At 45.3% G+C, this 13,172-nt stretch overlaps 1 protein-coding gene across 1 annotated transcript in view; it reads right to left on the reverse strand.

Annotated features, from left to right (window-relative positions):
• Positions 1–1,356: 1,356 nt before the first annotated feature.
• Positions 1,357–13,172, reverse strand: part of adarb2 (adenosine deaminase RNA specific B2 (inactive)) — a 63,989-nt gene continuing 52,173 nt past the window's right edge. Inside the window, exons 7-9 of the mRNA XM_014157458.2 lie at positions 10,823–11,004; positions 4,308–4,492; positions 1,357–3,318 (exon numbers count right to left, since the gene is read on the reverse strand). Of these exons, the coding sequence (XP_014012933.2) occupies positions 3,142–3,318; positions 4,308–4,492; positions 10,823–11,004 (544 nt within the window). The 3' untranslated portion in view covers positions 1,357–3,141. The remainder of the gene's footprint in view (positions 3,319–4,307; positions 4,493–10,822; positions 11,005–13,172) is intronic.

Consider the following 13,172-nt stretch of genomic DNA (forward strand, 5'->3'; position numbering starts at 1 on the left):
CTGCCAAACCCAGATTCGTCTGTTGGACTGCCAGATGGTGAAGCGGGATTCATCACTCCAGAGAACGTGTTTCCACTGATCCAGAGTACGATGGTGGCGAGCTTTACACCACTCCAGCTGACGCTTGACATTGCGCATGGTGATCTTTAGCTTGTGTGCAGCTGCTCGGCCATGGAAACCCATTTCATGCAGCTCCCGACGAACAGTTCTTGTGCTGACGTTGCTTCCCGAGGCAGTTTGGAACTCGGTAGTGAGTATTGCAACCGAGGACAGATGATTTTTACCACGATACACGCTTCAGCACTTGGCGGTTCCATTCTGTGAGCTTGTGTGGCCTACCACTTCACAGCTGAGCCGTTGTTGCTCCTAGATGTTTCCACTTCACAATAACAGCACTTACAGTTGACCGGGCAGCTCTAGCAGGGCAGACATTTGACGAACTGACTTGTTTGAAAGGTGGCATCCTATGATGGTGCCACGTTGGAAGTCACTGAGCTCTTTAGTAAGGCCATTCTACTGTCAATGTTTGTCTATGGAGATTGCATGGCTGTGTGCTCGATTTCATACACCTGTCGGCAATAGGTGTGGCTGAAATATCCAAATCCACTAATTTGAAGGGGTGTCCACATACCTTTGTATATATAGTGTATGTTTGACTAATTGAATGACTATGAAAAATAACTGGTAAAACATACCACAAGCTTCCAACAAAATGTGCCTCTACATTTAATAATAGAGCGAATTAGAAAATAAAAGAGAAATATGTACAAGATGAACTTTCAGAGGGAAAACTAGTTAGATTATTCTTGACAACACATGTATGAAGATGACAAAAGAGTTTGAATTTATTCATGGTTCATTATCACTCCACATAATGTCCTATGTGTACCAGGGTTAGGGTCAATTCCATTTCAATTCAGTCAAAGCATTTAAATGGAATTCACCCCAACCCTGATGTGCACTGTGCTTATGTATGTATGACATGCATCTAGTGATCTGTGATTGGGGTCATACTAGCCTTGACAAACACACAGGGTGGGTTCTCTTTATAAAAGAGAATAACCTTCACTGGATCTCTACTCAACTAACGGGGACAGGGAGGATTTTATAAAAACTTAAATACCTACTCCTGCTATTTTGGAACTTCCAATTGAAAAAACGATATCCCACTTTGATGATAATGATGATCCACGTTCTTGTCCAGTGGAACAGTATATCAGAGAAATGATTGTGACAGTATTTCCTACAGTCTACCTGCCCAGTGGACCGTACACATGACCAAAATGGGATCTGAGGCAGAGGAGAGTGATGGACAAGTAAAAACACTGACACATAAGAACTATGACCACTAGGTGACACTGTTACTGTGTTTAATATAATAGCCTGGACTGTTCTCTTCGTGAACTCCAAGGAAAGTGTCAGAGTAAGGTGGAAGGATTTAAACAACATGACGATAATGTATGCATATAACGTTATCGTATTCCTACATTCGAACATCACACACGTAAAAAACAACACATTGACCTAATGATTTGAAATTATTTGACAATACTTGTAATACTAAAATAAAGCATATTTTCAAGATTAAATGGGGGGTGAAAATCGGACATTTGAAATGAACACAAACAAAGTAAGGAGGCCAACGTGGACAAACATGGCCAGGGTTGAGAAGTCAGTGTTTTACAGATGACATTTGATAGTGTGTTCTAGCATTCTGAACCTTCACAGACTGGCTTGGGGAGTAGTGAGGATGTGAAACAAAGAAGAGAACGGTTCCTCGCTACCACCCAGCACCTGGGCTATAGAGTAGGGCCAATAGAGAGTTAATGACTCCGCAACTAAACACCAAAATGCATTTTGTTAAGTAGGGTTCTATTTATTGTTTTTCTCCCATTGACGACTGAATGTCAGTCCATTCTGTGTCCTTCCCATCATTGCAGGTAATCGCTCGTCAACCAAACCACTGTAGCAGGTTGGTCACAACCCGGTCACAACCCTTTTACACCAGCTCAAAGTGAGCGCAGCTAACAAGTCAGGCTCACGACTGCTCTATTGTGCGTTAATCAACCCCCCTTTATAATCAACCTGTCAGTGGTAAAAAAATCTGAAAAAAACTGTGCCATTCCAATTACAGCGAGAGACCTGACTAAAAAGGTGAAATCAACTCAGAGCGTTAATGACAGGTATTAAAGAAGCTAAGATGGCTGTGGTGTTCTATCTGAAAGGGGAACCCCAGTGTGGGCTAATGGCAGCAGTTATGTTGCTATCACCTCCATTCTCCTCTATTCCCTTTGTGCCACTAAGAGCAGGTGGAATTAACCTGTCGTAGCCACGTCAGAACCTCTAGCTTCGTGACTTGTGTTAGAGTCAGAAGCGAGCGGAGAGAGGTGGAGAGGAGGCGAGAGAGAGGGGAGAAGAGGAGAGAATGAGATCGCTGAAGGAGAGGGGGTTGAAGATGGCAGAGAGGAACAGAGGGATAGAAAGGGGGTCGAAAGATGAAGTGATAGAGAAAAAGGAGGAGATGGACAGACAAAGAGATGCTGTGAAAAGGGAGAGAGATAGGTGAGATATATGTGAACGAGGCCTGTGGCAATCGGGCGTGTGTGTAACGGTGAGTTGTCTATCTGGTTCTCTGTGGTCCTTTTCTCTTTCTCCATCTCTCTGTCCATCACACGTCACAATGACAGGCTCTGTAATTGGCTGGCCCTGTCCCCCATCCCGCTGGAGCTCTGCAGGTGCACCGCCGCCCCCAAATGGCTGATGACAAGATAGCGGCTGCCTTTCACATTGACCAAGGTTACCCTGCCTTCTTTCCTGCCTTCTCCCCGGCTTTGACATGACAACCAGGGACCAGCGGGATAATGAAGGAGAGGTCCGATCAAACCCACTCTCTTTCATTCCCATTTTCATATATATATATTTTTTTGTGGAACTTGAACGACCGACATCAAAGGTGGCTTTTGCCGAGGAGGAGATGGAGGCTTGTAGAGCAAACCAAAGTCAGCGGACAACAATAAAGCCAACTGCCACATGCTCCTTCTACAGACACGCACGCAAACGGACGGATGAACACGGACACACACACCACAGGAAGCTGGTGTGCGTGTGCATAATAATGGCTAGAATGGAGTGAAATGTGTCTTAGTCCTGTAGCAAGAAGCTCTCCTGCTCTGGAGGTTTCTTCACCCAGGTTCCCAGGCCTGTCTCCTGTAGCGATCTGAGCCACTGCTGTTTGGCAGTCTGGTAAGAGCCGGCAGCCATCTTGGCCTCACAGTACATCAGTGGCTGGTCCAAGGGCCCGGAAGCATGGATACTCAACTGGAGAGAGAAGGAAGAAGGAGAAGGAGGGAGAGAAAAAAGGAGAGAGAAATAAAGATGGAGCGAGAAAGACAGAGGGAGAAAAAGACGGGGTAGAGGGTTAGGGTAAGAGAGATAGAGAGCAAAACAAAACTAATGAGCCGGCACAAACGGGGAACTTCAACAGCTGTGTAATCTCCCCATTTAAATTTCACAAGCAATTGAACATTCTCTGTGCTTTTGTGCATTTCCTTTGTTGCGCAGGCAGAAAGAGAAGAGGAGCAGCCGCTAGGCGAGGCGAGAGAGGGGACGTAGGCACAGTCAAGTCACAAAGTTTCTTTGGAGATTACTGTGTCTGCTGTTGCATGCCTTACTGCGCGCGGGGACCAATTTCCAAGGGCGGCGCTCCTCAAGTGCTTCTCCAAATAATTATGGTTATATAATCATTATAATTTAACTGCCACCATTTGGGTGTTGCAGGCATTTACATACATTTTCATAATGAAAATTAAACTGTGCTTTGTGTTTGTTCTAAAATAATAGGCTGCTATTGTGTGAAGGGGGGTAAGCTGCTGTAGAGTACTGTGGCAGCTGTTGCTGGACACACAGAGACGTCAAGTGGTTCCATGCTACTCACCGAAGCTTGGTTAGTCGCTATTAAAGGCATGGTATGACATTTTTTTTATGCCATGTACAGATATACTATCTTAATTTGACCAGCTTCTCACAGCAGAAAAATAATCCTGCAGCAACATGACATGTGAATTCTTATGTGGATTATAATTAATGGATTATAATACATTTTTGTGATTGTTACATTTTTCGTTAGGGAAAATCAAGGCTGACATTTTGAAGTGGAAATTACACCTTAGAAGCCTTTCAAACTTCAGAAACCTTTTTTAAACCTCGAACATTCTCTGCAACAACAGAGTGATCGAATTAAGATTGAACATCTGTATTCATTATGATACAGTTTATAGTGTGTGCGTGTTTCTGTCTGCACTACTCACCTTGCGGTACAGCCTTGCCCAGCGGGTGAACAGAGCGTGCTTGCAGAGCCTTGATGGCATCCCAGAGTCCCTCTTCCGTCCCGTAGCCGCGTTGACCACCTCCAGCTGACCGTCCCCACAAGTCCAGTTCACACTGACACACAGAGACTTCCCCGGCTGACGACACTCACCGCTGACACTCAGACCTGCAGGGAAGCATAGGAAAAAAGGTCATTTTTCTTTTTAGAATGTGTGTGATTGCTTAAGCCTTTAGTCATATTAGACACAGGGTAATCCCGGTTAACCCAGAACTAAAGACTTGCGTAATTGGTTAGATGCTCGATTAAAGGTAGACTCAGCGAAATGATGTTGCCACGAGTAGCACCGCAGATATTGAGATGAGCGAGATCCAACACTTCGCTCACACAGTCACAAACAGTATCGGCGCATGTGCACGGTATTGCTTCACGCTGTTACAGCGTGTAGCCACAGGACCAAAACAGCAGAGAAGTTGAGCCCCGTGCTTCAACACTGTTGTTGCGGAAATTGACCCGCTATGCTGTTTACTTTCTGCATCTACGTCATATCGCTGAGTCTACCTTTAAGTTCTGGATCCATACATGTTGAGAAGAGATAAAACGAGGATCGGAACTGGAATGCAGAGCTCCACCGTCTCTCTTTGCAAGTTACGGGCAAGTCTATGGGCCAAAAGTACCCTCCCCTTCCGAAATTCCAAAGACGCTAAGACCTGAGAAATTGTGATTTGTCCGAATAACCAGTGACGGAAAACCCAAGCACCGTAACTAATGCTGCTGGTTATCTCATGCACCCCGTTGTATCATGACAGATCTACGGTAGCGTTTATGTAGTCTGTCCACGAGAGATTAGACACATGGGGACAGGGGACCATCTTGTTAAATAGAGGCCAAGGGACATATTTGCTACACATTTGCACTAATGCAACATCTGAAGGATAAAAAACTGCTGAAACATGAAATTACTGTATGTTTGTTTCACCTGAACCTGAACTTTATACTTCGATTTGCTTTTCATTTTCACTTTTTTTTTGTGGTTAACTCCCTCTAGCAGAGAACAGATGCAACGTTTGCAGTGATGCAAAAGCTTAGTCAACCTGGTTCTCTATCTCCAAGCTGTTTATACACCAGCCTCTCTCCTCAGAGAGCAGTTACTGGGGCGAGAGGGAGAGGAAGAGAGAGCAAGAGACAGAGAGAGAGAGACACTAGGGTGAGAGAGAGAGGGAGAAAGGGATAGGAAACAGGGGGGAGAAAGAAAGAGAGAAAAGACAGAGAGTGAAAGAAAATTTAAGACCGAGGGTCTATCAAGCATGCGAGTGTGCATTTCATTAAAGGGAAACGTGTTGACGTGGATAATGTAACGTGAATGTTTGAAGCTTCACTATCTCTGTGGTAAACACTGTGCCTGAGATACTGAGGTCCCTCACTGGACTCCTCAATCAGACACAGCCTCTCACATCCAATTAGCTAGCCTAGCGCTCCGATAGCACTCTGCAGGAAAAGCAGTGGAGGGTAGGAGGAGAGGTGGAGGATAGGTGGTGAGGAGGAAGATGGGATGAGGAAGAGATGAGTTGAAGAGGAGGATATTGAGAAAGGAGGATGGTGAGGAGAGAAGAAGGGCAGGGAGGAGGAGGAGGAAGAGGAGGAGGATGGGAGGAGGAGAGGAGACTCAGCCACTAGACTTCATGTACAATGAATTAGCACCCAGCGTTACAGAACAAGAGAAGTGACAACCAGTCCCCCCCTACGGACACAGGGAATTAGCACCCCTGCTGAGTGCAGCTAAAAAAGATTTATGCACTCTAGCAGCATTGTCAAGACATCAACACTGATTATAATGTAGTTATGCACTGGTGGAAACAAAGTAGAAAATACAAGTAGGAATGTTTACCTTGACACAGGGTAACTAAGAACTCATGCAAAGTATGATGCATCCATAATATGCCTCCATTTGAATACAATGTTTAAGTCTGGACAAGTGTCCATATTAATGATATGATCGAATCGCTCATAATTAATAACGCTATTACTATTGCAGTAGTTAGTAGATGGATCAGTTTTGATAAAGATACCTTAAGAAAAAAGACTTGGTCATATAATTGTATGGAAACAAAGCCATGCATTCTGAGATATAACACAAAATAAATTAAACACATATTCTCAGTGATCATCTTTCTCTGTGGCAGACTCATTCCCCCATCCTCCCATCTTCACTCTTCCATTCACCAGTCTTTCATTCCTCTCTTCCTTCTTTTCTATAGCTTTTCAGAGCTGGAATGAATTGCCTGCCGACATAACAATCACCTAGTCTCTTATTATCATCCCTCCTTTCTCTTACAGAGACACACCTCTTTGAACAAAAGACTCCCCCCTCTCTTGCTCTCTCTCTCTCTCTTTCTCCCTCCTCTCCCTCTCTCTCTCTCCCTCTCCTGTCTCCCTCCTCTCCTCTCCCTCTCCTGTCTCCCTCCTCTCCTCTCCCTCTCCTGTCTCCCTCCTCTCCCTCTCCTGTCTCCCTCCTCTCCCTCTCCTGTCTCCCTCCTCTCCCTCTCCTGTCTCCCTCCTCTCCCTCTCCTGTCTCCCTCCTCTCCCTCTCTTTCTCCCTCTCCTGTCTCCCACCTCTCCCTCTCCTGTCTCCCTCCTCTCCCTCTCCTGTCTCCCTCCTCCCCCTCTCCTGTCTCCCTCCTCTCCCTCTCCTGTCTCCCTCTCTCTCTCTCTCCCTCTCCTGTCTCCCTCCTCTCTCTCTCCTGTCTCCCTCCTCCCCCTCTCCTGTCTCCCTCCTCTCCTCTCCCTCTCCTGTCTCCCTCCTCTCCCTCTCCTGTCTCCCTCCTCTCCCTCTCCTGTCTCCCTCCTCCCCCTCTCCTGTCTCCCTCCTCTCCCTCTCCTGTCTCCCTCTCTCTCTCTCTCCCTCCTCTCTCTCTCCTGTCTCCCTCCTCCCCCTCTCCTGTCTCCCCCTCTTTCTCCATCTCTCCCCCTCTCTCTCTATCATACTGCCTCTATTCATGCCTCATTTGATCCCTTCAATCGACTTGACTCTTGTGTCTCTGTAATAGCCAATTAGATTTTTCTGTGAAGTCTTGATCAGTTTCTCTATTCTAGTTAGTGCTCTGCAGGTAGCTCATGAAGTAGACCAATTCAAACCTGTGGTTATGTGATGTAGAATAATTATAATAGCTGGAAAATTGTAATATTCATTTCAAAAACCCACCACCACTACCGCTACAATTACTTCAAGAACCATTTCTGTGGACACTGCTTAGAGCCGTGCACGCACATGCAGCATTAACATTGAGTGGACAACTGAAAAGTCCAAAATGTGAGCAAGGCGAAATGCAGTACCGGCAACGCATGATACATGCAACTTAGAACCGTGAATGTGGAGGGGAAAACACTTTATTAGACCACGCCACATCCAAGAACAAATGTCAATTCAAAAGTCTTAAATGTGATTGAGGCAAAAGGCAGCACTGGCAACGCATGATAGCTACAATGTAAACGCTCTCTAATAGTAAAAGTAACTCCAGGCCGTGTCTCCAGTGTGGTGTCTCCCGGTTTGGTTAAATCCAGGTGACTTTTTGAAGGACAACCTCATTGATGTATTTAGCCCCCTCTGCTCTCTGCTGCAGGTGGAGTCATTTGGTTGGCAGTGATAAGAGCTCCTGGGGAAGTCAGTCAGAGCCAGAGCCTTTCATATGACAGGACTTAAAATAACCCAGCCATTTCCCTGAACAAGAGGCCCAGACACAATGGTGGAGGATCTCATCAGGGCAGGATGAATGAAAAGGTGGAGGGAGGGTGGAGGAGGAGGGAGTATGGGCCCTGGGTCCTGGGAGTGAATGGAATGAACCATCCATCCCTCCCCCCCCTCTCTCTCTCTCTCTCTCTCTCTCTCTCGCTCCCCCTCTCTCTCCCCCTCTCCATCCACCTCCTCTTTGCTCACTCCCTCCTCCACAATGAATGGTTGTCTGATAAGAGCTGTGATTACATTGATTTGGAGTAGGGCCATCTCTCCAATGACCCCCTCTCCTCTCCTCCTCCCCCCAGCCCTCCCCCTGTCCTCTACTGGCTCCATGGTTCAGACAGCAAAGATACACACACACACACGCACGCACGCACACACACAAAGCCACGCCCCAGTAAATACATAGACATAGCATTCTCTGATGTCCGTCTGCGATTTCAGCCTTGCACTGAGTTTACAAAGTTTATTTTCCAGCGATTGGACATTAGCCATCAGGATGCTAGGAAGAGGAGGCCGTGTAGGCCCGTCTTTTCAGCCTAGCTTGGACTCCCCGTTTCCTTCCTCTTCTTAGTCGCCATAAATAGCCATAAAAAAAAGCTACGTTGAGCAGGAGCCGGCAAGACGCGCGCCCTCCTCAGCGCCGCCGTCTTAGACACACCAGCTGTCGGTGCCCATCAAAGCCTTCCTCCCAGACAAGATTAACACATTCTGTGCTTGCTTCGAGGCAGACAATACCGAGCCATCCAGGAAGACTCTCGCTGCTCCAGACGACCAGGTGCTTTCACTCTCAGAGGTAGACGTGAGGAAAACTCTCAAAAGAGTGAATACAAAGCCGCTGGCCCAGATGGCGTCCCTGGCTGCATCCTCAGCATGTGTGCTAACCAGCTGGCGGGCATCTTCTCGGACATCTTCAACTTGTCCCCGTCCCAGGCTGTAGTTCCCACCTACTTTAAGGAAACCAACACTGTCCCAGTGCCCAAGAAAAACAAAGTGACATTCCCAAATGACCTCGGTCATCATGAAGTGCTTCGAGAGGCTGGTCATTGCCCACATCAAGGCCAGCATGCCAGGCACACTGGATCCACTCCAATTTGCCTACCGCTCCAACTAGAGGTCTTCACGGGTCCAAAAAGTTGAAGTGGACCTGGGGCTTTCCCACTCGGGCCCGATCTGCATAAATACATTTTTTTAAATATAGAAACCCATTCCGAACGGACCAGAGGACAATTAGACCCATTCTGTATATAGACATGGTCGGATACAGACCAGGTCTGATACGAGTGAGGGAAGCAGCAGAAAAATTATATTTGATGGTAAGTAGCCTAGCTATGGCACCTATTAGTCTACTATAGCGCGAGTCAATTGGTTGGTTGCTGTCTCTCGTCTCTCCCTCCCTGCTCCCTGTGTCACTCGCTTACAGTACAGCCCCTCCCTCACACCTCTCTCCCTCCTCTCATGCTTTATCAGCACCAGTTAATAAAGTAGCTTAAAATATTATTACTTAGTATCTGTCTTGATTGCATCAAACCGGGAGAAGCTAGTTTAAATAGCTAACGTTAGCTAGCTAGGCTAATTGAGGCTGCAGTGCATGTGATTTCTCATCCTACAGTTAGAACAACAACTCCATTCAGAATATAAAGTAGCAGCCTACCTGTTGGCTCTTGGTCGTTGTAGCCTATCCTTCTCCTTCATTTTAATTCCATCTTCCACTGATTAGTTATCTCCTAACTTTTGCCACACACGGCGGCTCTATGACTGTAGCCTATTGCCGCTTTGATGACTTATGATTGGGTAACAACAAGCTACAAGCGCCACACTCCACTATCGTGAAAAGCAAGAGCAGCAGCATAAATGATAAAATGTCTCTCTCTCTCGACTGCAGCAGTTGCGTTCGGATCAGTCAGTTAAAATTGGCCCGTGACAGTCATAACAGATCCGACACAGACCTGTGACATTATTTAGAATTCTGTATCCGGACCCACTCTGGTTTATTCTACCGCCTTTTACTTTACGTTCATATTCTTATCTTTTCTTATTTCTTATTGTTGTTGTATTGTTGAGAAGGCACCTGCAAGTAAGCACTTCGTTGGACGATGTATACCATGCGCATCCTGTACATAGGACTAATAAAACTTGAAACACACTCAGAAGGATGTCTAGAACGACAGGCAGAATGCTTGTGGCAGATGTCTGTGGCCACGTCTGTTTTGTTTTGAGGTTCTGCTTGTCCAAGGTAAAGGTCACCATTCTGCCCTTTGTCAACAACGACGAAATGAAAGAGAAACATTTCTCAAAGAATTTATGTCAACCTTTGAGCAAAACATTCAGATTTCGAGCAGAAGGAGCAATTATCTTATGGAGACATACTATGTCCTTTACGTGGGGACTGTCTTCAGTACCTAACTTAATATTTCAGACAACTTCCAAGTGACTCTACAGTGTTCTTGGTTGTTCAATGATAAATTCATTATGACCATCATCAGTAAAGGTCCTTCTGTACAATAATCACTCCTGATGATGATGGAGCTGTAAAAATATTCATCCTTATGACACCTAATTACCCAGAGTTCTGTGGCACTGGGGATCTTTAGAGAGGGAAAATGCCCTTCAAGAGTAATGTGCATGACCTACCTCCCTAGCCGTGTGTGTATGGAGGGTGAACACACTGTTATCCAAAAACATATCCAAAGTTAAAACTATCATCGTGATACATTTTGTATAGCGTTGCATTGTCTCTGTCTGTCTGTCTCTGTGTCTCTTACCACTAAGAAGAGGCTGGTTGCGTCTGTAAGCGGCAGGCAGCGGTCCGAGGCACTCCAGTCTCTGACTCATCACCCTGTTGAAGTGACCCGGGTGTCTGAGGCTGCCCACCGTCAGACTGTGGAGGTACACCGGCTCCACAAAGTGACTCAACAATGCCCCCTGCAGTCCCAGGACATTCCATCTACAGGAAATGAGAGGGGGGAGATGAAAGAGAGAGAGAGCGAGGAGAGGAGAGAGAAAGAGTGGGGAGAGAGAAGAAAAGAGAGGAGGAAATAGAGGAAAGGTGAAGAGAAGAAGGAGAGAGGGGAGAAAAGAGAGGAGAGGGGAGAAAAGAGAGGAGAGTAGAGAGGGCAGACAGAAGGAGCGTCAGTGATGGACAGAGACAATCTGATCATTATCTGGCCAAAGGACGTGACAAGATAGGGAACAAATGGTGACACACACACACACTCAACAAAGGTCAGAGCATTATCACTCATTACAGCCGCCCAGATATTATCATTCATATATTCAACATTGACATCAGGGTTAATGCACTTCTAGCAGGTTTGTGCTTACAGGTCTGCTTTTCTTTCTCGAGGACCAGGGACAAGGGCAATCACCTCTGAGTTTGTTTAGGAAGATCCACGAGTGACACATAATCAATAAAGCTCTAATCCTGTCTGCATCTGTTACACAGAAGTGTGGTGGTGAGATAGTACTATACTGGTGGTGAGATAGTCGTATATTGGTGGTGAGATAAGCCTATACTGGTGGTGAGATAGTAAAATACTGGTAGTGAGATAGTATTATACTGGTGGTGAGATAGTACTATACTGGTGGTGAGATAGGCCTATACTGGTGGTGAGAAAGTACTATACTAGCGGTGAGATAGTAATATACTGGTGGTGAGATAGAAATATACTGGTTCTGAGATAGGCCTATACTGGTGGTGAGGTAGAACTATACTGGTGGTGAGATAGACCAATACTGGTGGCGAGATAGTAATATACTGGTGGTGAGACAGGCCTATACTGGTGGTGAGATAGTACTATACTGGTGGTGAGATATTGTAGTACTATACTGGTGGTGAGATGATAGTACTATACTGGTGGTGAGATGATAGTACTATACTGGTGGTGAGATAGTACTATACTGGTGGTGAGGGAGTACTATATTGGTGGTGAGATGATAGTACTATACTGGTGGTGAGATAGAAATATACTGGTGGTGAGATGATAGTACTATACTGGTGGTGAGATAGTACTATACTGGTGGTGAGGGAGTACTATATTGGTGGTGAGATGATAGTACTATACTGGTGGTGAGATAGTACTATACTGGTGGTGAGGGAGTACTATATTGGTGGTGAGATGATAGTACTATACTGGTGGTGAGATAGAAATATACTGGTGGTGAGATAGTACTATAGTGGTGGTGAGATAATGTAGTATTATACAAGTGGTGAGATAGACCTATACTGGTGGCGAGATAGTAATATACTGGTGGTGAGACAGGCCTATACTGGTGGTGAGATAGTACTATACTGGTGGTGAGATATTGTAGTACTATACTGGTGATGAGGGAGTACTATATTGGTGGTGAGATGATAGTACTATATTGGTGGTGAGAGTACTGTACTTGTGGTGAGATATTAATTTAATATACTGATGGTGAGATAGAAATATACTGGTGGTGAGATAGTACTATAGTGGTGGTGAGATAATGTAGTATTATACAAGTGGTGAGATAGTCCAATACTGGTGGTGAGATAGTTATATACTGGTGGTGAGATAGTTATATACTAGTGGTGAGATAGAAATATACTGGTGATAAGATACTGTAGTACTATACTGGTGGTGAGATAGTACTATACTGGTGGTGAGATAGTTATACACTGGTGGTGAGATAGTTATACACTGGTGGTGAGATAGTTATACACTGGTGGTGAGATAGTACTATAGTGGTGGTGAGATAATGTAGTATTATACAAGTGGTGAGATAGTACTATACTGGTGGTGAGATAGTAATATACTGGTGGTGAGATAGTTATATACTGGTGGTGAGATAGTTATATACTGGTGGTGAGATAGAAATATACTGGTGATAAGATACTGTAGTACTATACTGGTGGTGAGATAGTACTATACTGGTGGTGAGATAGTTATACACTGGTGGTGAGATAGTTATACACTGGTGGTGAGATAGTACTATAGTGGTGGTGAGATAATGTAGTATTATACAAGTGGTGAGATAGTACTATACTGGTGGTGAGATAGTAATATACTGGTGGTGAGATAGTACTATACTGTGGTGAGATAGTTATACACTGGTGGTGAGATATTGTAGTACTATACTGGTGGTGAGGGA

Source organism: Salmo salar, chromosome ssa19 (genome assembly GCF_905237065.1).
Source record: "Salmo salar chromosome ssa19, Ssal_v3.1, whole genome shotgun sequence".
NCBI lineage: Eukaryota > Metazoa > Chordata > Actinopteri > Salmoniformes > Salmonidae > Salmo > Salmo salar.